The sequence below is a fragment of the Aedes albopictus genome, chromosome 2 (genome assembly GCF_035046485.1).
Source record: "Aedes albopictus strain Foshan chromosome 2, AalbF5, whole genome shotgun sequence".
Taxonomy (NCBI): domain Eukaryota; kingdom Metazoa; phylum Arthropoda; class Insecta; order Diptera; family Culicidae; genus Aedes; species Aedes albopictus.
The window spans coordinates 366,100,640-366,127,149 of NC_085137.1; the positions used below are offsets into that span (position 1 = coordinate 366,100,640).

Below are 26,510 nucleotides of genomic sequence, written 5' to 3' on the forward strand. Positions count from 1 at the left end.
ATGAAATCACAGCGCTGAGTTATGAAATCATGACTCTGATTCCTGTAAACATGACTACGAGTTATAAACATAAATCAAAACAAAGGGTTTTGGCGCCGCTAAATGTCACGCAATGCAAGCTTGTTAGTCATTTTTCATATAAGTCAATCGGCGTCCAATGAGTGTTCTTTTTCTATGAGAGATGAAAATGTTGTTTATTTTCATTATTTTGAGTAAAAGCGGTAAGTTGGTGAATATTTCTGATATTATAATAGTGACTGAGATTTACCACTTCACTGATGATACTGATGATGGGCTTCTTAGCCCTAAGGTTAGATTTTCAACATATTTACAGAAAAAAATGGAACCGGAGACCGCGTTCAGTGCTTTACGTTAGCTGAAGCAGTCGTATCTGCCGTTTATTAATTTACTTTAATAGAATATGAATAATAAATAACAAACTTTAGAGTCATGAATCACATTTATGTTTTCATTTAATCGGGGTTCATGGCGCCAGAGTGCATGCTTCATGATGTTATTTTTGCGCTTGCCATTTTGCATGAATATAACATGGATCATGAATCATGTTTATGCCTTCCTAAATTAAATTCATGATTCCACAGGACGTGCTAACGGAATTCATGACTCTTCTCACAACTTTCCGTGGCAAAAAATGCATTTTTTATAGCAAACAACAGAATTGTGAAGCATGCTATGTTCATATGAACTAAGTTTACAGTTCTAGAGTGTGCGCATCATCGTTCCATGATATAACTTGTCATTTTTCTTCAATAGTTTTGTAAAACGTGACGTTGTGGTCGCGTTGCGGAAAAAATAGAGTCATAATATCATGACCTTTTTTCATGATGTATTGTCATAACACTGGATTTTTTTTTACAAATTCATAACTAATTTAGCCAGTTTTGGGTACCAATTTTTCCCGTGAATCCTCCGGCGAGATAGCCTGCTGTTAAAGTCGTTACTGCACGGGTGTGCTTTCTGATGTTATATGCTAACTTCTGTCTCTTTTCCTAACCAATTAAATCATAATCGATGTAGGAACTTTTCAAATCGATTACACAGAATAGCTGTGCGTTGATCCGACTTACTGTTCTACCGAAATCTTCAGAGTTTACAATAGAATTCTAGCTCTAGCGACTAGACCCGGAACTGCCGCTACGCCACACCTTACTGCAATACGGCCGTAAAAACTATCCAACTCAACAAAACAAATCTTTGACCTCACCACCATCACCACCCATCTGTTTTGTTTGCGGAAGTCCGAACCGAGAAATGATTCCAACTATTCAATCAACATCGGGTCATAATTAAACCAGTCAAAACTCATCAGAAACCCATTAGATAGCCCCGCCGCAACGCAAGACCTCATTAGCCGCCGCCATAAGATCCAATCCTCGGTACGGTGGCGACCTTGGCCTACCCCTCGCGCTCTCAGCAGCAGCGCTTAGCGCTGAGCTGGATGGTGATGATGGTTCGGTTTTCATAGAAGGTACATACCTCCAATCGGTACGATCTACGCTTCTTTACCAAACAAACATGTTTATCCGATGGACGGACGATTCCATCCGAGGTCAGTCAGCACTAGTCGTTTGGTCAGTTAGTCAGTCAGTCAGTTAGTGGAGCGCCCGGCGTGCAACTCCGAAAAATTCCGCAAGAATTATTTCATCGCAAATTGAACCGATGAAATCCGAAATACGCAAGCTCACACACACGCACCGCACACGCGTATGTGATCTGATCTCTGGGCTTGATCGCTGATGTCGGTGGCTGATTGTCTGGCTAGCGCTATAGTAAACTATTGCAACGGTCCAATCGCTTTTCGACTGCTGCCGGTGCGATACTGCCGCCGTTGCGTACTTCCCGGACAGTTAAGCTGTTCCGAAGGTCTGAACCTTCACTAAGAATCGGGTTGAAAGCTCTCGGAAGGTCGTAGTTCTGAGCTGTCTATCCAAGTCCAAGAAGGGGCTTAATTTGGTACGCTCAGCTGATCATGAGAAAGACGTAATCAGCTTTAGGTGAATGCTTCGGAGGCTTCGACTCAGTCTGAGCGTCAACGACGGGGAAGAGCGGCCGGCAGCAGCGCAAATTCCGGCTGCTAAAAAGCCAAGGCCGTTTTTTAATGATCCAAGTTCGTGTCGAGGCCCGTGTAGACTAGCTCCACCCGCTTCCATTCAATCCCAACCCGTGAAAGAGGATTAATCGCACCCGTTAGGTCCTAAATCAGCGCTCCGATCTGAAACGGTTCACCCCCGAGTTGACAGCCGGAGAGAAGAGTTACGACGAAGAAGATACAAAGAACTTGAGACAGGCGCTGCTGCTGTTGCATCGCATTGACCGGCTGGCCGGCCCCAAAGAAGCGCATTGAACTTGAACGACTGACTGAGTGACTTCGCGCTACGCCCCACCGCCGCGATTCCCCGAAGTCAAGTGCGAACGCCAAGCCAAACGACCGCCGACGCGACCGGCCGAGCGAGCGAGATCAATGTCATTAACATTTAAAAATCCGTCCAACCGCCACCGTCCGAATTCTGCCCGCGAGCTAAATTATAAGCAGCAGCAGCGGCTCGGCAGATGTGAACGAACTAGGCGTATCAGGTAGATGGCGGTGGCGGTGACGAAAACGACGACGACGACGACGGACAAAAGGGAAGTCGCGGTGAAGAGCAGTGCATGGTAACAATAGCATTCTGCGCTCGTTCAGCGGAGTTCAGCTGATGCCGTTTGGGGATTGGCCACGAACTACGCACATTGTATTTCCCGACTTCTAACAAGAATTTCTTGATAACAGCGAAAGAGTTGTGAGGGCGTAGGTCATCCACTGCGAATCAAAGATATTACGTACTTTATGACCGTCCCCATCGCACACGATTAGTCAACCACTGCTGTTTGCGCGGATAGAACCCAAAACAAACCGGCCAAAAACTGAGCTAAACGCAGCTAAAGGAAACTGCCTGAGCTGGTTTTTCGGAAGCGGCGACTGCGGGGCAGCTCTGCGACGCAAGGAACATTCAAAAATATCCAATTCCAAACGTGCTGCGCCGCGTTCAAGTTCAATTGCAGCCAGCAGCAGCAGCAGCTCGACGAATTCCGGTAACAGGGCGGCGAAGAAGGAGGATAACACACGAAAGCTGGATTGCATTGAACGATTACGATGAACTCGCGTCGCGATCCGTCGCCGAGCGGTGGTGCTTCTGTCAGTGAACTGAGCTGCGTGTAATTGACAGTTGTTGCGCCCCGTCCTCGCTGCCAAGGGATATTCCCGCGCTGGGAAGTGGAATCGCACGCAGTTCTCTGTCCTATAGGAAAGAAATAAAAATTAAACACGTACCCAGCGACGACTGCTACTGTTGTCGCCGTTCCGAACGTCTCTGGAATCTGCGGAGATGTAACTACCGCCGATGTCGATGGCGGCGCTCCACCACACTGACTGCTGTGCGTAATAAATGATGATAGTGGTTTGTAATAACAATAACGATAAATACTCATAAGTATGGACTTAGATAATGGGACTTGTCGTGAGTGTGACCAGGAGGGAGCGAAGTTCGCGGAACGGTTGAAAAGAAGTGCTGGTGGCGCCTAGAAGGAAGGCAAAAGACTGGATGCGCGTGCAAGCGATCATTTGGTTCATGTGAGGCGTAACGCGGCTCTTCTCGGCTTCTTCCCGGCTTTGATAAGAATTGTGGGTGCGCGTGCAAGAAAAGAACCCGAAGCTTTTCCAGTCCGGCGACCATTAATATTAAAGGAGTCATCAGTTTCTTCGGGGTAGAGATGTAAGCCGGAGGGGACTGTGATTGTTGAACTGGGAGTGTGAGTAATAAAGTTCCGCTTCTATGAGTCTATGAGAAGCTTACGAGAAGCCACCATAAGCTTCAATTACAGGCCGCTAAAGACTTCAACGAGAGATCGCTACGGGCCTTTACGAGAAGATTGATTTGTCTTTATTAAAGAGACTTTCAGCCCTTGGCTGGTTCGTCTCTATTTACGAGAAGAAGCGGCAACGGGCTTCCACGAAAATCCGTTACAAACTTATATAACAAGCCGCTGTGGACTTCTACGAGAATCTGCTAAAGGCTTCAACGGGAAGCCGCTACGGGCTTCTACGAGACGTTGCTATGGGCTTTTATAAGAAGCCGCCACGGGCTTTTACGAGAAGTCGCTATGGGTTTCTACGAGAAGCCGCTACGGGCTTCTTCGAAAAGCCGCTACGGGCTTCTACGAGAAACCGCTAATTCTACGAGAAGCCGCTACGGGCTTCTACGAGAAGCCGCTGCGGGTTTTTACGTGAATCCACTTCGGCCTTCTACGAGTAGCCACTTCGGGCTTCTACGAGTAGCCGCTTCGGGCTTCTGCGAGTAGCCGCTACGGGCTTCTACGAGTAGCCTCTTCGGGCTTCTACGAGTAGCTGCTTCGGGCTTCCACGAGAAGCCGCTACGGGCTTCTACGAGAAGCCGCTACGGGCTTCTACGAGAAGCCGCTACGGGCTTCTACGAGAAGCCGCTACGGGCTTCTACGAGAAGCCGCTACGGGCTTCTACGGGAAGCCGCTACGGGTTTCTACGAGAAGCCACTACGAGCTTCTATGAAAAGCCGCTACGAGCTTCTACGAGAAGCCGCTACGAGTTTCTACGAGAAGCCGCTACGGGCTTCTACGAGAAGACGCTACGGGCGTCTACAAGAAGCCGCTACGGGCTTCTACGAGAAGCCGCTACGGGCTTCTACGAGAAACCGCTACGAGCTTCTACGAGAAGCCGCTACGGGCTTCAACGATAAGCCGCTACGGGCTTCTACGAGAATCTGCTACAGGCTTCCACGAGAATCTGCTACGGGCTTCTACGAGAATCTGCTACGGGCGTCTGCAAGAAGCCGCTACGGGCTTCTACGAGAAGCCACTACGAGCTTCTATGAAAAGCCGCTACGAGCTTCTACGAGAAGCCGCTACAAGTTTCTACGAGAAGCCGCTACGGGCTTCTACGAGAAGCCGCTACGAGCTTCTATGAAAATCCGCTACGGGCGTCTACAAGAAGCCGCTACGAGCTTCTACGAGAAGCCGCTACGGGCTTCTACGAGAAGACGCTACGAGCTTCTACGAGAAGACGCTACGGGCGTCTACAAGAAGCCGCTACGGGCTTCTACGAGAAGCCGTTACGGGCTTCTAGGAGAAGCCGCTACGGGCTTCTACGAGAAGCCGCCACGGGCGTCTGCAAGAAGCCGCTACGGGCTTCTACGAGAAGCCGCTACGGGCTTCTACGAGAAGCCACTACGGGCTTCTAGGAGAAGCCGCTACGGGCTTCTACGAGAAGCCGCTACGGGCGTCTGCAAGAAGCCGCTACGGGCTTCTACGAGAAGCCACTACGAGCTTCTATGAAAAGCCGCTACGGGCGTCTACAAGAAGCCGCTACGAGCTTCTACGAGAAGCCGCTACGGGCTTCTACGAGAAGACGCTACGGGCGTCTACAAGAAGCCGCTACGGGCTTCTACGAGAAGCCGCTACGGGCTTCTACGAGAAGCCGCTACGGGCTTCTACGAGAAGCCGCTACGGGCTTCTACGAGAAGCCGCTACGGGCTTCTACGAGAAGCCGCTACGGGCTTCTACGAGAAGCCGCTACGGGCTTCTACGAGAAGCCGCTACGAACTTCTACGAGAAGCCACTACGGGCTTCTACCAGGAGCCGCTACGGGCTTCTACGAGAAGCCGCTACAGGCTTCTTCGAGAAGCCGCTACGGGCTTCTACGAGAAGCCGCTACGGGCTTCTACGAGAAGCCGCTATGGGCTTCTACTAGAAGCCGCTGCGGGCTTCTACGAGAAGGCAGTATGGGCTTCTGCGAGAAGTCGCTGCGGGTTCCTGCGATAAACCGCCTCGGACTTCTACGAGAAGTTTCTGATTTCTTCTGTGAAAAGTCTTTATGGGCTTATACGAGAAGCTCCTGGAGTTTTCTATAAGCCTTTTCGGGCTTCTACTATAAAAATCTGCGGTCTTCTACAAGAATCCTCTACTAGTTTCTGCGGGAAGTTTCTACTGGCATACAATCCATCGTATCGGCTTAAGCCTCTTCCATCTGGACCACCAGTAGCCCAACACAGCGCCGTCAATCTTCGCAAAAACAGTAGTAGGTAGCAGCATCAGCAGCAGTAGCCGACCAGCTCACCCAACTCACACGCAAAGCCCACCAATTATATTGATTGATGATGGATTCATTCAACGATTTTCCGTTTTCATTCCGCGCTCGTTACCATTGACAGTATTATTATTGTTATTATCCTTGCTAATCCCTCCCCGATTCGGGGGAAGGACCCAAACGAAGTGACGGAGAGAGAGAGAGACAATCATGTGCCAAAGTGCCGGCGACGACGAAGAGACGGAGCACACCCGCAACTTTGAATCCTCGATGATTAGGTTGGTGATAAATCGTTCGTCGCACGCGCGTCTGTCATGCGAGAGCCTTTTCGATCCGGACCAAACTCCCGCTGTAAGGCTCGTGTGATGATGATTATTCCCGTCGTCTTCGTCGTCGTCGTCGCCGTAGTCGTCGTCATTATCACAAGTGAAAATTGAGAAATAAGTCATCCGTCTTATTAGTCGTTGAGACGCGTAGACTTCGTCAACTCCGGCGTCCTTGTCTATGAACTCTTCGTTACACCCGACGTGGTGGGTGACTGCGTGACGACGAGCTTGAGAATATTCATCGTTTATCATTTTGCTGGTTCTGCTTGCTGGGGCGCTTTCTTGGACAGAAAAAGGCTCGTCGCCGTCGTCAGCTGTGATGATAATAGGCTTATCGCAAATGATGATTTCCTGTCCGGACGGTTCCAGCTCAGCAGTTGGAAGGGTTTCCCCCTCGAAGGACAAACGAAAAGAGGTCATAACCATTAATGTAGCTGGCGCTCGCAAGGGAACAATTGCACTCAGTTGCGCCGTTGGTCCACGAAGTAACATAGAAGTGCTTCTGAGAAAACCGGGCGAGTACAGCGACGACCACGTCGCGTCGTCGGAGAGGACGTTCGGAGCAATCAATCACAGCGGGAAAGACGGACTTTGATGGAGAGAAAAACCGCACGTTTCCAGAGGAGCACCTGATCCACTTCGTCGGCAGTCGCCGGATGACGCCGGCTTACAATCAAAGGAAAGAGCACAATCATAAATCTCCTCGCACTTTGGACCAGGAAGCGAGATGACTTCGATGGGAGGCGGGGCGCTTCGCTTGTCATTATCAGTATGCCAGAATCGCGCAAAGGGCACTCACTCTTCTGCTGAGGGGTGTAACGACGACAAACAGTCAGTCAGTCGTACGCGTAGCAGCAGGACGACAAACGCACGCACGCATCGTGTACTGACGCCGACGACGACGACGACCGGGAGGAAGATATATTATGCTGATTACGGGCAGCACTGGCACCAGCTCCAGCAGCAGCAGCAGCAGCAGCACTGGTGCGACGATACATGTAAGCTCATTTCGGTCGTTTATATTTATTACGATGCGTTTATAAAACAAAACGAGCGACCTGGTCCCACCGGCACCGAGTGGAGTCGAGCGGTGGCTGCTGCTGCTGGTGCTGACTTGTGGACACGCGGGGGATATGATGGAAGGCGGCACAAGTTTTTCGATTTTTCACACGGGCTCAGGTTGTCCCACGTGTACGTTTTGAGGAAGTAATTGCGAGTAGCATGGGAGAGCGAGTGAGCGATTTCAGTGGCGTCTGCGGGGCGTCAGTAGAAGGCTCTGCGGGGCGTCAGTAAAAGCTTTCAGGGGGATTCAGCAGAAGCCATCACGAGACTTCAGCAGAAGCCTCCACGGGGCTGCATCAGAAGCCTCCACGGGGCTACAACAGAAGCCTCCACAGGGCTTCAAGAGAAGCTTCCACGGGTGTTCAGTAGAAGCCTCTACGAATATTCAGTGGAAGCCCCTACGTAGCTTCAGTAGAAACCTCCCCGAGACTTCTGCAGAAGCCTCCACGAGGCTTCAGTAGATGCTTCCACGGTGCTTCAGTAGATGCTTCCACGGTGCTTTAAAAGAAGTCTCCACGAGACTTCAGCAGAAACCTCCACCGGGCTCCAGCAGCGCCTCCACAGTAAAAACCACTAAGGAGCTTCAGTAGAAGTATCCACGGGGCTTCAGTAGCAGCCCCTACGGAACTTCAATAGAAGCCTCTACGTCGCTTCAGTAGGAGCCTCTACGGCGCTTTAGTAGAAGCCTCTACGGAGCTTCAGTAGAAGCCTCTACGGAGCTTCAGTAGAAGCCTCTACGGAGCTTCAGTAGAAGCCTCTACGGAGATTCAGTAGAAGACTCTACGGAGCTTCAGTAGAAGCCTCTACGGAGCTTCGGTAGAGGCCTCTACGGAGCTTTAGTAGAAACCTCTACGGAGCTTCAGTAGAAGCCTCTACAGAGCTTCAGTAAAAGCCTCTACGGAGCTCCAGTAGAAGCCTCTACGGAGCTTCAGTAGAAGCCTCTATGGAGCTTCAATAGAAGCCTCCAAGGAGCTTCAGTAGAAGCCTCTACGATGCTTCAGTAGAATTTTCTACGAAGCTTCAACAGAAGCTTCTACGTAGCTTGAGCAGAAGCCTTTACGAAGCTTCAGTAGAAGCCTCCACAGAGCTTGAGTAGAAGACTCTACGAAGCTTCAATAGAAGCTTCTACGGAGCTTGAGCAGAAGCCTCTACGGAGCTTCAGTAGAAGCCTCTACGGAGCTTCAGTAGAAGCCTCTACGGAGCTTCAGTAGAAGCCTCTACGGAACTTCAGTAGAAGCCGCTACAGGGTTTCAGTAGAAGTATCAACGGTACTTCTGTAGAAGCCTACGGAGCTCCAGTAGAAGCCTCTACGAAGGCTCTAAGGAGGTTCAGTAGAAGCCTGTACTTAACGAAGTTTCATCAGAAGCCTCTGAGGAACTTCAGTAGAAATCTCTACGGAGTTTCAATAGATGCCATTACGGATCTACAGTAGAAGCCTCTACAGAGGTTTAGTAAAAGCCTCTACGGAGTTTCAGTAGAAGCCTATACGAAGCTTCAGTAGAAGCTTCTAGGATGCTTCAGTAGAATTCTCTACGAAGCTTCAATAGAAGCTTTTACGGAGCTTGAGCAGAAGCCTTTACGAAGCTTCAGTAGAAGCCTCCACAGAGCTTAAGTAGAAGGCTCCACCAAGGGCTCTACGAAGCATCAATAGAAATATCTACAGATCTTCAGTAGAAGCCTCTACGGAGTTTCAATAGAAGCCTCTACGGAGTTTCAGTAGAAGCCTCCACGGAACTTCAATAGAAACCTCTAAGGTGATTCAGTAGAATCCTCAATGGAGCTTCAGTAGAAGCCTCAACGGTGCTTTAATTGAAACTTCTATGGGACTTTAGTAGAAGCATCTACGAAGCCTAAACACGGCGCTTCAGAAAAGGCCTCTTCAGTGCTGCAGTAGAAGTTCCAGTGGAGGCTCAAAAAGAGGCCTGTCCCTTACGCACACCTCTGTTCACATGCGTCGGAACGCTTTCACACCAATTTATCAAAACAATCGATCTGTGGCCCTTGTGTTCGCTACCGCTGCTGCTGCTGCTGCTACGTCGTAATCCTACAGTGGCCACCAGAGACAACGATCCCCGTCTCCCTACCAGCCAGCAGAGTCGTCACATGGCGGTAGTGACTGCATGGATGAGGTGGAGGCATTTCGGATTGGTCCGTGTACCATAGGGCCATAAATTCTAGTCCATGGCCTCACCTGTTTTTCGGTAGTACTGCTGCTGCTGCTGCTGCTGCTGCTGCTGCAGCGCTACCTCACTTAACTCCGCGCAGCACTCTCTTGCTTGAGAGATACGGTGGGGTGCAATAAAATTGATGGCAGATACCCGGTAGGACAAATGCGAGTTACCACCACCGCCAGACCGCATCAACAACCATCACGATGATTACAGCGATGATGAACGATAGCAATAGCACTACGGCGCGGCCCTGAGGGCGATCATCTGGTATTATTGCTGTTGCTGCTGCAAACATCCAAACCATTGAATGTGGGAAAGTGGACGTTGGCCATTCCGAGAAATTGCCGTACAATTCTCTCACACTACCCAATCCGGAGAAATCGTCAAGGGCCAGGATCATCACTCCACCCCGAGGAAAGGGACCAGCAGAAGCAGCAGCAGCAACCGTGCGAGAGTGACTCACTCTTCCCGGTTGCTGAACGGTTGAAATGCAATAAAAATAAAATCCCATAAATTTGTTAATAGTGACACTAATTAGACCAACTCTAAGATCATGGTTCTCGGTTGCTGCCGGTGATGCTGTTGCAGCAGCAGCAGCAGCAGCTTCCTCGGTCGGGATGAGCGTACGAAAGGAGGTACCTACACGGAGCAGGAACATGAATATATAAACACATCTTTCCGCTCATCGCCGCGCACCGTCGACGTCGTCCTTTTGCTCTGGAACTCTTCTCTCGAACACCTCTATGGAGGAGTGTAGCAGTCGTAGCCACAGCCGAGTTCGGAGCTGGATTGTACAAAATTGTCTACATCGTGTTGGGGAACTTTTTAGTCCGTTTCGACGAAGGAGTGCATGGCGATGTGCGGGTTGATTATCGTTTATTCTTTTAGTATGCACGAGTGGAACGTGCGGGAGGGAGGAACAGAAAGGAGGCACTTGAACTGGGCCCCCTTTTACGGGCCAGGTTCGTTCGTTCATCCGTGGTGCTGGAGAATCCTTTTGGGTACTTAGTATTCTAGGTGCTGGGTCGAAAGGCTGTAGTATTGAATGGTTTTAACGAAGGATAGACATTTTCTTTCGCATTTAACGATTGCAAGTTTTGTTATCGGCTCCGTAAAGCCAATAGTCGAATGGGCCCAAACACAGTTCAAGAAGATTAATAATTCAATAGATGCTTCATCTGACGCTCATGATTCGTAAGATATTTTTTGTGTCTATGATAAGTGCATTAATCAAAAAGGCTCAAATGTTTTAACGCTTTGCGGAGCCGATTCGATTGTTTAATCTAATATCTTTTTTGAGCCTGTTTCGGTTTACTTGGACAAGTTTAAACGTCTTTATGAACGTCCCAGAATTATATAAATCTTCAAACATTAAACAAAGCGAAAAACATCCATCCCTGCGCAGTGAATCAATCATCACTTTTCCATTTTCTGCCGATCGCTACGAATCTCCCTTCTAGTGAGTATGTGTCGAGCACCGGTCGAGTATAAATTGTAGAGCATAATATTTTCCTGCACAGCCAGGCCAGCACCCATGTTCCAAAACTGAAGGCGGCCGTGTTCTATAAAGCGATGACCGAGTGTGGAGCTTTTTTGCATCAGCCAGCAGCATCTTCTCTTCGTACTGCACTGGCACTGCCCTGACACGGATGCGATGGGCTGTGGAATGGGATGGGATGGCATGTGAGTGGTCTGTCGGTTTTTGTTTGACTTTTTGCTACTCCACGTTCGTTTGGTTTGGATTCTGTTGGGCCGGGGTCGCAGAAGACGCGGGGTGCAAAAATCTCCAGTTCATATACATATTCATACATATGTTCGTAATCACCATGGTAGTCATTTTTGCACATTATTGCGAGCTGTTGTGGTATTTTTTTTTTCTCTCTCTCTGCAAGGCTGGAAGACTGGTGTGCCGCATAAGCAGACTCACTGTTTGGGTTGAATGTGTTGGGATAGGTCAAGTAATGTAAATACTGTCACATTGTTTTTGAATATTGAATGGTGCATCATTTAAATTTCACTGAAAGGAATTATTCCGAGGCAGATAAATTCTAGATGTTTGAGCTGAAAGGTCTTCTTTGACGAGAAAAATTTTGCTACAAATTCAGAGACAAACTGAATGGTGACACCGTACTTTCGGTTTTGAATATAATACAACTTGACAGTACATGAATTCTTTTTAAAAATATGAATTACATTAGCTAAAATCACAATTATGTATAAGAGATTCTACGGGTTTCATGTGCAGGCCAGGACGGACTGAAAGCGAACTGAAGGCCGCCATGGGCTTCAGCTGGAAGCATCTACGTGTTTTACTGGAAACCTCTACGGACTACTACTGGAAGCCACTTAGGTCTTCAACTGGATGCCGCTCGGACTTCAATTGAAAGCTGCGTTGGGTTTCAACTGGAAGCCGCTACAGCCTTTAACTGAAACCGCTACGGACTTCAACTGGAAGCCACTACGGGCTTTAGCTGGATGCCGCTACGGGCTTCGACTGGAAGCCGCTACGGGCTTCAACTGGAAGCCGCTACGGACTTCAACTGGAAGCCGTTACGGGCTTCAATAGGAAGCTACTATGGGCTTCAACTAGTAGCCGCTTCGGACTTCAACTGGAAGTCGCTACGAGCTTCGACTGGAAGCCGCTACGGCCTTCATCTTGAGGCTGCTATGGGTTTCAAATGGAATCTGCTACAGGCTTCAGCTGGAAGCCGCTGCATGCTTCGACTGGAAGCTGCTACGAACTTCAGCTGGAAGTCGCTACGGGCTTCGACTGGAAGCCGCTACAGGCTTCAACTGGAAGCCGCTACGGGCTTCAACAGGAAGCTACTATGGGCTTCAACTAATAGCCGCTTCGGGCTTCAACTGGTAGCCGCTACGGGTTTCAACTGGAAGCCGCTACGGGCTTCGACAGGAAGCTACTATGGGCTTCAACTAGAAGCCGCTTCGGTCTTCAACTGGTAGCCGCTACGGGCTTCAACTGGAAGCCGCTATGGGTTCCAACTGGAAGCCACTACGGACTTCAACTGGAAGCCGTTTCGGGCTTCGACTGGAAGCCGCTACGGGCTTCGACTGGAAGCCGCTACGGGCTTGGACTGGAATCCGCTACGGACTTGGACTGGAAGCCGCTACGGGCTTCGACTGGAAGCCGCTACGGGCTTCGACTGGAAGCCGCTACGGGCTTCGACTGGAAGCCGCTACGGGCTTCGACTGGAAGCCGCTACGGGTTTCAACTGGAAGCCGCTACGGGCTTCGACTGGAAGCCGCTACGGACTTCGACTGGAAGCCGCATCGGGCTTCGACTGGAAGCCGCTACGGGCTGCGACTGGAAGCAGCTACGGGCTTTGACTGGACGGGCTTCAATTGAAAGTTGCTGCGGGCTTCTAATAGTTGACACTACGGGTTTCAACTGGAAGCTTCTGTGGATTTCGACTCGTAGTTTACGGATTTCAATTGGAAACCTTCACGGGCATCAAATATTCCTCAACGAATTTTTTTGGAAACTTTTGTGGCCTCCAGTTTGCAGAGTTTACAAACTTTAACCAGTAGATATTTAAAGGTTTAAATTAGACCAGGTTTCAAGCCAGGTTCCTTACTGCTCTCTTTCTTGACTACCATTTTCCCAGTGTCCAAGATTCTAAGGATCTCCAAACTCACAACGCAACTAAGAATGTAGGAAGTACTCCACTCCAGCAACAGCCCGAATCACTCTTCGCCCTCCTTAGCATTACAAAACTACTCAGCTCATAATCACCATCATTTGCGTACATATGTGAGAACGTATCACATGTAAAGTGCATGCTACTTATACCTACCACTTGCCTTCGTACCGCACTGCTACCCATTACACCATCATCGTCATCATCCACCCCCACACTCACATCGCTCCCTCAAAACGTGCTTCGTTGTCGTCGTCTTGGGTCGGCCGGCCGCAGCTCGACTCCAACTTTTCTTCCACTTGATCTCACTTCTTATCGCTCTTCTTGAAACTTTTTTTTCTTCCCTTGCATCTTCTACGTTTCCCCTCCGTGGTCGCCCCGTTCCCCACCCTTGCTAATAGTGCGAACTAAACGAACGGAGACAGCAGCGGCAGTCAACCGCCAACCCCGCCAGAAGCGTAAGTTAGTAGGCAGTAACAGAACGGAACATATGTTCTCTTTAAAGCCAACATATGTTACTTACGATACAAACTATGCTGCCTTGCCTGACTGACTGACTGACTGGAGGCAGTAGTCGGTCGGTGGTTAGTGGCAGCGGTGGCAACTGACTTGCGAAAAAATCGTGTCGACCGCGCGCTTATCAGGGGCTGTCCATAAACCACGTGGTCATGAGGGGGGGGGGGGGGGTTCGGCCAATGACCATTTTGTATGGACAAATAAAAATTTTTGTATGGACTAATGACCACGCGGGGGGGGGGGGGTTGAAAAGTTCCAAAAAATGACCACGTGGTTTATGGACAGCCCCTCATCAACATCTTCCCTTCGGCCGGGAGGCGTTCCGTGAAACTCACATGCGAACACGCATACGGTCGGGACTTTTTCGCTTCGATGCCACCGACTGAACACACTGACTGTTCGTTCACTAGCTCGGTCGGTCGGTCGTCGTCGTCGTCAACGTCGGTTTGATAATAACGATTACCGCCATTAATATTACTATCATCATCATCAGGTCCCATCAGAGCTGGAAGAACATCTCGGGGAATTGGGGAGCTGTGCGATGCTCATCTACGACGAAAGGCGCGGCGCCACCTCGTCATATGACAAGGCTAATCTAAGTTAGAGGGAAACAAGCGAACACACAGGCACCGACTGGTGGATTCGATTAGGAAAGGATCGACCTTCCGGGAAATTGACTCCCAAACTCCCAAGTCTCTAATTCACGCGCAACACTCTCGTTCGCCGCTGAATTCCAGGTTGTGGAAGCGTGCGGACGACCGGTGGAAAGGGTTGAATGTGGTGGCTGCGGCCACCACCAACCAGCATCAGCAGCAGTCAAAGAAATTAAAGAGGATAAGAAAGTTTGTGAACCGCGCCACACCGCTGCGCCGACCTCCGCCTGCTCAACCCTTTGGCGAAGCACGACGGACGAGGCGAGTCGAGTCTCCGGTTTCAGTCGAACAGTTCCCCAGCACGGAACATCTCCTCCTCATCGAAGTTGGGAGGCAGGAGATGCTGTAATTTGATGTGGCAGCGATAAGCGCCTAACGCATCCGGACGAACTTTGACGATGCGAAGAGAGACAGCGAAAAAATAAAGCCGGAGAGGTCAATTCACCTAGATTGAGAAGATGAGGTTTTACTCCATAAGTTTGTGGTGATCTAAGCAAGAAATCAATAGTCAACTGTATCCTACCTTCTATGTTTTTATGTTCAATTTTAAGGCCGCCTAAGGCCTTTGGATCTACTTGCGTTATAAATAGTCATGACAAGATAGTTTTCCGTTCGTTTTTCCGTACAAAATACCACTGCTGCTACAAAATATGCACTAAACATCTACAGTTAGTCATTCCGCATAGTTCACATTGAATTTGAATTCCCCTTAACTCCATTTTATAGGATTTATTGCAGTTTGAAGGGGTTCTGGAGCTTCAGGAGGCTTGCAAGAGCTTACTGGGAGGTGAGTGGTTTCAGGAGCTTTTAGGGTTTCAAAGAAGTTTTAGTGATAATTAGGAGGGGTCGAAGGCTTTTCAGAGAGTTTCAGGGGGTTTCGAATGGGTTTCAGGAGTTTTAGGGAAAAATTGGGGGTTTCAGAGGAATTTCAAAGCGTTTCAAGGTGTTTTAGAGGGAGTTTCCGAAAGAGTTTTCGTGGATTTTAGGGAACTTCCAAAAGAAATCACAAGTTCCTCTTGTATATCTGATGACTTTACTCACGGGAGTTCTTGGATACCCTTAGACAGTTCAATAAGATCCAAAATCCTCCCCCAAATAACTTCAACATAAACTCAGCTTGAACCACCTTTGACTTCCCCGCCACGTCTTCCACGAGGACTTATATTATGGTCCTCAACATCGCTGAATACAGTTGACTTGCATTCAGGGAAACATTTTTTTTTTTGTAAAAAATAACTCTTGTAAGTATAACTTCGATGAGCAGCATATACGAGCAGTCGATCTGCAGGTTCAGATTAGTCCCATAGAACATACCAGATGCACCCCTGAAACATCCAAGAACCCCCTGAAAGGCTCTTGGTACTCTCCTGAACTTCAGGAACGCTTTGAAACGTCCTGAAATGCCCCTTAAACCTCTTTAAAACCTGTGAAACGATCCTGAAATCCACAACAACATCCCTGGAATCTCTACCTCCCTCAGCCTCCTGGATTACCCTTGGACTGTTTACAGACAGACCCCTGGAACATAATTGAAACCTTTGCAACTCCCCGGTAAAACTTCTGGAACGCCCTGAAACCCCTTGATACCCCTTTGAAACTACTCGAAAGTCTCTGAACCCCTCTGAAACGTCCTGGAAGGCCACTAAAATCACCTGGATTGTCCTTGAAACTTTTTGAAACCACCTTGAATGCTCTCAAAATCCTTGGAAATGAAATTCCCTAGAATGCCCATGTAACTTCCATGAAACACCCTGGAATATCCCTGAATCGTCCCTAAAATCGGCTGCAAGGCCTTTTAAATCCCCTGGAATGCCCATTAATTCACCAGGTACATACGGGAACACGCTTGTAACACTGCAGTCTCCTGAAATCCACTGGAACGCCAACTGAACTCCCTGCAACCCTCCGGAACGCTCCAGCAACTCAATGAAACCCCCAGGGACGCATCTGAAACTCCTTGAAAACCCCTGGAACGTCCCTGAAGTTCCTTGGCATCGCCGTGAAACCCCCTGCAATCCTCTGAAACCCTTGGAACGCCTACTAAAACGCCCATTTAACTCCCTGGTACCCATTTTGAACTCTCCTGGAACCATTTGGAACACCCCCGGAACTGGAACACCCCTGAAACACCTCTGACATTGAAAACAAATTTGGCAGTCATGCTAACAGTTTAGGTAAAGCCAGTTTTTTTTTGTCTTTTTAAAATCCCAATGAGGAGGTAGTTTTAAAAACTTCGAAAGTTTTAAGGACATTCTCCCAGTTTCTGTAACGTTGGTGCAACTTTGATAGAAAATCTCTGGTGGGACTGTAATGCCGATAAATTTGACCATTTTTAGGATATTCCGGCAGAAGTTGTCCCATGTCATGCGAGATTTTTAGCATGAACTGCCCTATGTTTTACTTTTCAGCATAAGCATTTTGTTGAATTTCATAGATTGTAAGAATTCACGGACAATGTCTAGGATCCACATAGAGATTGTCGGCATTCCCGGAGAATTTCTGGATTTCATAAAGTATTGTTGATTTCTGGAGAATAATTAATTCTATGTTAATTCTATGTTGAATACAAAAACATACGAATCTGAACTCAAGTTACAAAAAAATGTCATAATTTTTTTTCTGCATTTCTTCCACTTCTCATTCGTTACTCTTACTTCTAACTTCTGATTCTTCACTGCTCACTTATTAACACTCCTCGCTATAGAGTAATTCACTTTTGTATGCATACTATTTTCAATACTCACTCCTGCTTACTTCGCATTCACTCCTCATCCCTCACTGTTCGCCCTTCATTCCTCACTTCTTACTCCACACTTCATCATAATCCTAACATTACACTTCTCACTTATTTCTTACAGATCACTTCTCACTTTTCACTGATCATTGCAAACCACTCACTTCACACTGATCCACACCTGCCATTGCTCTGTCCCAGAGATGCCAGATATACAGATATTTCTGTATTATACAGATTTTGGAAGGTCAAGACAAGATACAGAGTACAGAAAAATACAGATTTTTGAAATGTGATACATATTTCTACAGAAAGTATAAAATTTGAAGTAATTTTCAATTAATTTAATGAAAACTTCGTAAATTGCTGCTTAAGCTTTAATGAATTCGTGAAAATTTGTACATTTTTACACATGTTTTAGGAAAATAAATACCAGTGAAAATTAAAATTCGTCAAAAAGTAGTACATTTTTGTTAGTTTCTATTGACTCCCGGTGTCTGCTATACCCTCAAATACGGCGATACAGAAAATCTTAATTGATACAGATTTTTGATGAAAATAATCTGGCATCTTTGCTCAGTCCTCACTGCTCAATTCTCACTCTTCACTGCGCACTCCTCACTACAGACTACTTACTTCCCACTCACACTTCACTTTTTACTTATTCCTTGCAGATCACATCTCACTTTTCACAGATCATTCCTAATCACTCATTTCACACTGATCCACACCTGTCATTTCTCAGTCCTCACTGCTCAATTCTCACTCTTCACTGCACACTCCTCACTCCAGACTACTTCACACTGCTCCACACCGGCCATTGCTCAGTCATCGCTGCTCAATTCTCACTTTTCACTGCGCATTCCTCACTCAAAACTTCACTCCCACTCCTCATTTCCATCCCTTCTCATCAGGGGCGTACAGTTTCGTTTCAATGATACACTTTCATGCAACATTTGAAAGAGTCACTTCAAGTGTTTCATACATTTTTCTAATGACTCGGTCGTTAAAAAAAACTTTTCCACTCATCGTAGCACTCGGTAGTCTCCCACCCGGTCGCATTGCTTGTGCTTCACCCGTCAGAGCATTAGTGTCTCACTGGTGCGCGCTAGTCTCTCAATGGTCACGGGCGCCGGTTAATTGGATTTAAGTGGTCGAATTCGTTATCTCCTTTCATAAAACATAATTATCATTCTATTGGCGTGCACCACTATTTAAAAATGTGGTTTAAATAGTGTTTTTAGCATGTTGAAGTATTTCAATGACTCATAAATGAAACGAAAATCCAAGTGTATCATCCCATGTTTCATACACACTTGTTTCTGTAGCAGCAACGAAGGAGTGTGTTGCTGGGTGAGAGATGAAGCATCACAGCAGTCCGTTCGCATGGGAAACGATTTGCTACAGTCGTCGTACGTCATGTTTTCCTTTCGAAATTGCACGACCCTGCTTCTCATACTTCGCTGTTCACTTTTCTATTTTCACTCCTATATGTACTTATACACTACCTGTCATAAGTACGGACTCACAAAAAGTATTGCAACAATTTTGCATCACCCTGACTCACCTCGATATCTCCAAAACCTGAGGACTTACAAAGATGCTGTTTTCAGGAAAGTTATTCAGAAGACCAAAAGCAACAACTTTTCTACAGGCGGCATTTTTGTAGGTGTTCTGGTTTTAGAGATATCAAGGTGAGTCAGGGTGATGCAATATTGTTGCAATACTTTTTGTGAGTCCGTACTTATGACGGGTAGTGTATGTACTCACTTCTCTCTGCTTGCTGTTCATTGCTCACTCCTTTTTTCATCTTTCACCGCTTATTTCTTTCTACTCACTTCTCACTCCTGACTCTTTATTGCTAATTCCTCACTTCACATTGCACACATCTCACTCCTCGCATACCTCACATCGCATTCCTCACTCTTCACTGCTCAATATTTAGAAATCACTGATCACTCCTCGGTCTTCATTTCCTCACATTCTCTACACAGTGTCACACTCTTCATTTCACACTCTGCTTTATTCACTGTTCATCACTCACCAATAATAGGTCACACTTCACTTATCATGCCAAACACCTGCTTGATCACTCACTTCTCACTGCTCTACGCTCTGTACCCTTCACAATTTACTCATCACAGTTCACTTAAACTTCTCGCTTCTTACTTTTCTTCTTTTCGGGGACAGTTTTTCATGCGTATGAACTGAACATTGGATAGCTTTTTTGAGAAAAAATAACGTGGGACTGCTTATGCTGAGCAACCGAACTTGGGACAGCTTATGACGAAAGATCAAACATGGGACAAATTGACTTGATGTTGTTTCCATACAGTTTCCGAACAAAGTATACTAACCGCGTGTGGTTTCGAAAAGTAAACGTAGAACTAGAAATTTGTTGTGAAAAAGTTAAAATCGTTCAAAAGCAACATGGGACGGCATGTTGCACACGACAGAAAGTCTGCTAAAATGTTGGGATGGTATTTTTTAAAACAAAAAAAGTCTAGTCAGAAATTAGGGCTGAAAAAAAGACTGAAATATGACTGGAATAGTACTGAGATAAGACTAATAAGAACAGTACTGGAAAAGGACTGGAATAGGACTGGAATAGGACTGGAATATGACTGGAATAGGACTGGAATAGGATAAGAAATGGACTGGAATAGGACTGGAATAGGACTGGAATATGACTGGAATAGGACTGGAATAGGACTGGAATAGGATAAGAAATGGACTGGAATAGGACTGGAATAGGACTGGAATAGGACTGGAATAGGATTGGAATAGGACTGGAATAGGGCTGACATAGGGCTGGAATAGGACTGGAATAGGGCTGGAATTGTATTGGAATAGGACTAGCAAAGAACTGGAATGCGATTATGGTAGGATTGAGACAGGGACAGAATAGGATTGAAGAAGAACTGAAACAGCGCCAGAATAAAACTGGAGTAGGACTGGAATAGAACTGGAATGGGACTGACATGAGACTAGAATGGGACTGTATTTGGACTGAAAAGGACTGGAATAGGACATGAACAAGAATGAAAAGGGCTTGAATAGGACTATAATTGAACTTAAATTGGACTGGAATAAGACTACTGAGGTACGATTCAAACAGAATTAGAATTGGAAAATGACTGAAATAGCACTAGAAATGATCTGGAATAGGACTTGAATAGGACTGTAATTATGGGGAATAGGACTGAAATAGAACTGGAAGAGTACTGAAACATGACTGGAATAGAGCTTGAATATAACTGAAACAGGACTGGATTGAGACTATGGTAGGATTGAAACAGGACTAAAATAAACTGAATAAGGGCTGAAATAGCACTGGAATAGAACTGGAATAAAATTTTTTCGTTAAATAGACTAGAATAGATTCTTAGAACCATTATTAACCTTAAATAAAAGGTATAAGGTTTTATGATGGTTCTCAAAACCTCTACATGAATAATTGGTCACCAAATATAGGACTAGATTTAAATGGGACTGGGATAGAAATAGAATAGGACTATAATAGGATTGGAATAGGACTGGAATAGGACTGAAATAGGACTTGAATGAGACTGGAATATGGCTTGAATAGGACCATTATTAAAAAAATAAAAAGACCAGAATAAAACTACGACAATAGGATTGTAACAAAACTGCAATAGGACTCAAGCATGATTGGAAAAGTACTGAAACAGCACTGAAAAAAGGTCTGGAATAGGACTGAATCAATACTAGAAAAGAACTAGAATAGAGCTACAGTAGGATTGCATCAGGACTAGAATACGATTGTAATACGACAAGAATATAACTTAAGTGGGACTTGAATAGGAGTGGGATAGGACTAAAACAGAAAATATCATGGGAAATACGACTGGGATAGGACTTCAATAGGACTGAAAGGTTCTGATATGGAATTTGAAATAAATTAAGAGTAGAACTAGTAAATTACTGCAATAAGGCTGAAATCTCAATAGCAAATGGAAGGTAATAGAACTATAGAAATAAAACTTGAACAAAAATAGAATATAACAAAAATAAAAACAAACTAAAAAAACTAAATTAGGATCAAAATAGGACTAGAATGACTTGAAAGGACTAAGAAAAAATGGTTAAAATGGAACTAGAATATTACTGGAATACCTAGAATACGAAGAGAACTTGAATCAGACTCGACTAAAAGTAAGATGGGGCATTCTGTAAGATTTAGAACTAACTGAATAATAAATCTATAGTTTGGCATCCTTACGTCGTGACCAGCCCACAGTATCTTTCCTGCCTTAGAGACCAGCTGGATTCTACGTGTGTTCGTTAGTGTACCTATTGAGCATCTGTAAAGTTTCACTCCCAAACCATAAAACGCATTCCTCTCGAAACTGCTGGTTACTTAATCAAATTCCCCTTATCTCTTCCTAAGAAGCGTAACTCCATGCGCTCAAAGAACTCCACAGGGAAAGGATATCGCACTTCGTCCTCCCTCTGGCTCTAGCGCCTTCCCTCCCCGCATCTAAATCGTGAGGATGCGTAGTCAATATAATTGGGTTGCTGTCGTTTGATAAGCGTGACGACGACGCTATTCATACAGTAGTACGGCGTTGTACAGACAGTCAAAGCCAGTCAGTGTATTTTTCGCAGCAACAGCTATTGTTTTCGCTGCGGGCTTCGACTGAGGAAGATCTCCGATTAACAACACAACAAAAGCTGCTGCTGCTGTTGCTACTGTTCTGCTGCCTGCCAGCGTTGAGGAAAGTTTTTCGGGGTGAGCTTGTTTGGTTCGGTTTCAAGTTGAAAAGGAAAGTTCGAGGTTGCGGCTTATCTCTTCTGCTGGGGCTAGACGCGTAGTTTTTTGGACGATGGGGGTGTGGGTGAGATTTTGAGTTTTTTGGGAGGGATGGGGGGTAGGATACCTGGTCGGTCGCTTCAGGGCATTTGGTAATTTTGACACGTGGTTTTCCGGGTGAAACCGCCTGATGGTGCCCGAAGCTTGGGGCAGATGATGGGTTTTAATTAACATGTTCCGGTCCGGATGGCCTCCGGTTGTTGGGTTGTGGGGTTGAAGTTCAGGCCGGAGCAGATACGTATTATATGTTGTTCGGTTTTACCCGGTAGGACTAATGGAGAGGGCATCAATTATGCACCGGTGTGGTATTGAGTACTAATGTTGGTTTTCTCGGTTTCTTTTCCAGGTAAATGACGTTCGAATTCATCACTTTGGAGATGGACAAGGCAGGTCATCAGTGCGGTAATTTGAAAATTTGATGAACTTTATGTTCTCTAATGTATCTCTAAGACGTTGATTGTTTATGGCTCATTTTTACGTATTCATAAATTCCTAGGAGCCATCTAGAATTTAATGACAGAACTTAGCCCCATTTTTCCAATTCCTAATTAACCCATTTGAATTTGAAACATATCCCAATCAACATAAAACTTCCATCGTAACCATCAGCCCGAATCACACATCTGTCAGAAATCATCGCTCCACAGCTGAAATCCTCCATAAACCACCCGTTACGGCTCCCGAATGTTTGTTGTGATCCAAAATAAACCGACTGGCGAACTCTACACGCATATCTTGCGCACACATGTTTCCAATCACGGACCCCCACTATAGTGAATGAAAAAATATGAATTCATAACCATAAAACCCATCACCCATGTGTGCTTGGCTTGCTTGCTCTCGATCTCGACTCGACACTATATCAGTCACTTCCATTACTCAATGTCTGACAAAAATTAGCATCCGTTTTGATTGTTTCTTACGTAAAATCCAGCATCCAGCAGCCAGCGTCGCCGTCGTCACCCATATCTTCCAAAGCTGCAAGGCTGCTACGCCGCGTGACAGCAATTTATGACCCTTTCAAAAATCGCTTCTCCCCCACCACCCAATCCTCGAACCCGATCCGACCGTTTTTTTGGGTGAAAATTTCTTATGCTCGGGAAATCAATCTCATCTGGCAGCCAGACGCCACCACCATCGTCGTCTTCGACGAAGTCGTCGGAAAACTCGTCCTCCTTCTAAAGGAAAAAATAAAAGAATAAAATCGAGGGAAAATTTTCATCTCCCCCCTTCTCGCAGACAGAAGTGAGTCGCTTTTGTTCCAGCTCATTATGCAGCCGCGCGCTGCTTGGCGGAGATCGCCCCCCCAAAATGATGGCTTCTTTAATTTAATCAGATTCACATTTATGTAAAACACCATGTAAACAGATGATTTTTCATCCTTTTTGTGGAGCCGAGACGCGCACACACATGTCGCTCGGCGTCTTCGCCGACGACGTCTCCGAACCGAATAAAAGCGATGACGGTGGCAAAAATTGAAAGAAGTTTTTCCAGCTATCCCCAGCAACCCACTTGCCAGAGGGGGTGACGACGACGCGACGGGACATGGTCAGCAAAAGTGAGGTTATGCAACCTTTCCTTCTCTGGTTGGTTTCCTCTGAAGACCAGACTAGGGCTGGCTGGGGAGAAACTTAGGATCCGTCGGAGTCGGCGTCTTCTTCTTTTGCTTCGCGGCATGACATTCTTCAGCGAAGTCATTTATCTGAATTAAAATGATAAATTTATTTTTAAATTTCAACTGTTTTTCAATCTGCCTGGCTGGTTTCGATCGTATTTCAGTCGTGTTGGCAGTTGCGTTTCTCAAAGTAGAAAGGGGAACAGAAAGGAGGTTGAGTTATTGATTTTTCAAATGGAATTCTGAGGTTACCTTATGATTTTCTTTTGGGGGACTTTAATAAAAGGAAGCAGCCAGCTGACACCAATGTCAGATCAAAAGATTTTACATCTGATTGGTGGCTCGGTTGAAAAGAGTTGAGTAATCTGGGCGGTAAATTCTCTACTGTCAGGAAAGTTGCTACAATTTATAGAAATGACATACTTTTTCATAATTGAAATAGGTCAGGCCAAACATATCTAAAGGTCCTATCTGCAGAAGAGAGGTTTTCTTTGGTTTCCATCTCTTTCGTTAATATATCAGATGTTTATTTGAATTTTGATTCTCTCCTTGCATAGAACGATGGTCAAAACAATCGTCTTTTGATTTGTACTGCAAAAGTAGTTGAAAAGTGTACTAATACATTTCAATAATTGAAAGAGAAAGTGAACAAAGAGAGCCTCTCAAATGCAGATAGGACCTATTGAAATGTTTGGCCTGATGTATTTTCGAGGTTTCTAATATAACTGTGCAAAATTTCAGATTGAAAACTTCATAGGATTCATCATAACAGCTGAAGTAACTTTTCAAAAACGTTAAAGTGAATAAAAGAAAAAAAAAACTGCAAGGGGTTTCCTCGCCTTTCCATGGAATTAGTTCTGATGAAAGCTTTACAAGAAGTTAAATCTGTGAGACCTGCACCAATAATCCGATGCCTGTAAAGAATGTGTTCAATCCTGAACATTTTGGCAAAAAGTAATAATTAAAAAAAAATATAAAAAACCCGGATTAATCCACCTAGTGGTGAAAGTGCCTTTCTCGTCGAATATGTACTCATGATCTTTCCGTCGACGTAAGCATCCTGAATTCTGTGAATACTTTATTTATAAAAGCAAGAATTTTATCCAAGCCACCGTCGAGTTGGGAAACTTACTGATGGCACATATTTCCGGTGTTAAGTTCAATTTATAGGCAGAGCTGAAAAATATCAGACCTCTTAGTTGACTGCGTGACCACCCTTACTATTACTGGAGACCCATCAATACCAAGACGATAATAACAAGCTTAAAAATATAATTTATTTCATAACCAAAAATCGCTTTACACATATTTATCGCTTGCATCGATTATTTTAACTGTTATTACCACTTCCTGTGAGATACCCGGAACCGGTTGCAAGACTGTACCTATTGTCTCAAATATGGTCTGAGACTAGTTTCTTGCTTACTGTTCAACAGGTTTTCTGAAAAGCCGAAAATTGATGTGCATGCATGGATTTGATCCATTTTACATTTTGGTCATTCTGGTGGGACATACAAAATGGGTTGTACCGGTAGTCTCTAATGTGATCTGAGTCTATTTTTTTGTAAACCATTCACCAGGGTAATGGAAAAGCCGGGGTTTGATATTTCGCATGCATAGGTTTGGCTCCTATATGCATTTGATCACTTCCAGCAAGACACCCGGAACCGGCTCCGGAATACTACTGGTTGTCTAGAATATGGTCTGAAACCATTTTCTTGCTAACCGTTCATCAGGTTATCTAGAGAGCCACTTCCGGCGGGACATCCGGAACTGTTTCTAGAGCACTACCGGTAGTCTCTGCTGTAATCTTAGGCTATTTTCCTGCTTACTGTTCACCAGGTTATTGAAAAAACCGCTATTTGATGTGACGCATGCATGGATTTTGTCAAGGGTTTGGTCACTTATATTTGACCACTTCCGGCGATTCATCCGGAGCCGGTTCCGGAACACTACGGTAGTTTCTGCTGTGATTAAAGGCTATTTTCCTGCTTACCGTTCTTCAGGTTATCGAAAAAGCTGCTATTTAATGTGTCGTATGCATTGGTTTGTTTCCTATCTACATTTGACCACTTCCGGCGGGACATACGGAACCGCTTCCGGAATACTACTGGTTTTCCTAATTATAGTCTGATTCCATTTTATTGCTAACCGTTCACCAGGTTATCGAAAACGCTGCTATTTGATGTGTCGCATGCATGGGTTTGGGTCACTTTTATATCAGACCACTTTCGGCGGGACATCCGGAGCCGCTTCCGGAACACCACCGGTAGTCTCTGCTGTGATTCAAAGCTATTTTCCTGCTTACCGTTATTCAGGTTATCGTAAAAGCTGCTATTTAATGTGTCGCATGCTTGGGTTTGGTTCCCATCTACATTTGACCACTTCCGGCAGGACACACGGAACCGGTTCTGGAATACTACTGGTTTTCCTAAATATAGCCTGATTCCATTTTATTGCTAACCGTTCATCAGGTTATCTATAGAGACGCTATTTGATGTGTCGCATGCATGGGTTTGGTTCAATTTTATATTTGGCCACCTCCGGCGGGGCACTCGGAACCGGTTCCGGAACACTACCGGTAGTCTCTGCTGGGTCCAAGGCTATTTTCCTGCTCACTGTTCATCAGATTATCGAAAAAGCCGCTATTTGATGTGTCGCATGCATGGATTCGGCTCACTTTTATATTTTGCCACTTCCGGCGGGACATCCGGAACCGATTCCGGAATACAACTGGTTCAGATATGGACTGAGAGTATTTTCCTGCTTACCGTTCGTCAGGTTATCGAAATAGCCGTGGTTTGATATGTCGCATGCATGGTTTTGTA

General features: G+C 45.8%; 1 protein-coding gene across 2 annotated transcripts in view; it reads left to right on the plus strand.

Moving 5' to 3' along the window:
- Window positions 1-26,510, plus strand: part of LOC109422860 (uncharacterized) — a 193,504-nt gene that overhangs the window by 120,524 nt on the left and 46,470 nt on the right. Inside the window, exon 2 of one of the 2 annotated variants that reach the window (XM_062852928.1) lies at window positions 22,414-23,284. The exons of the other annotated variant lie outside the window; for it this stretch is intronic. Within the exon in view, the coding sequence (XP_062708912.1) occupies window positions 22,414-22,473 (60 nt within the window). The 3' untranslated portion in view covers window positions 22,474-23,284. Of the gene's footprint in view, window positions 1-22,413; window positions 23,285-26,510 lie in introns of those variants that run through there. 2 annotated transcript variants of the gene reach the window in all.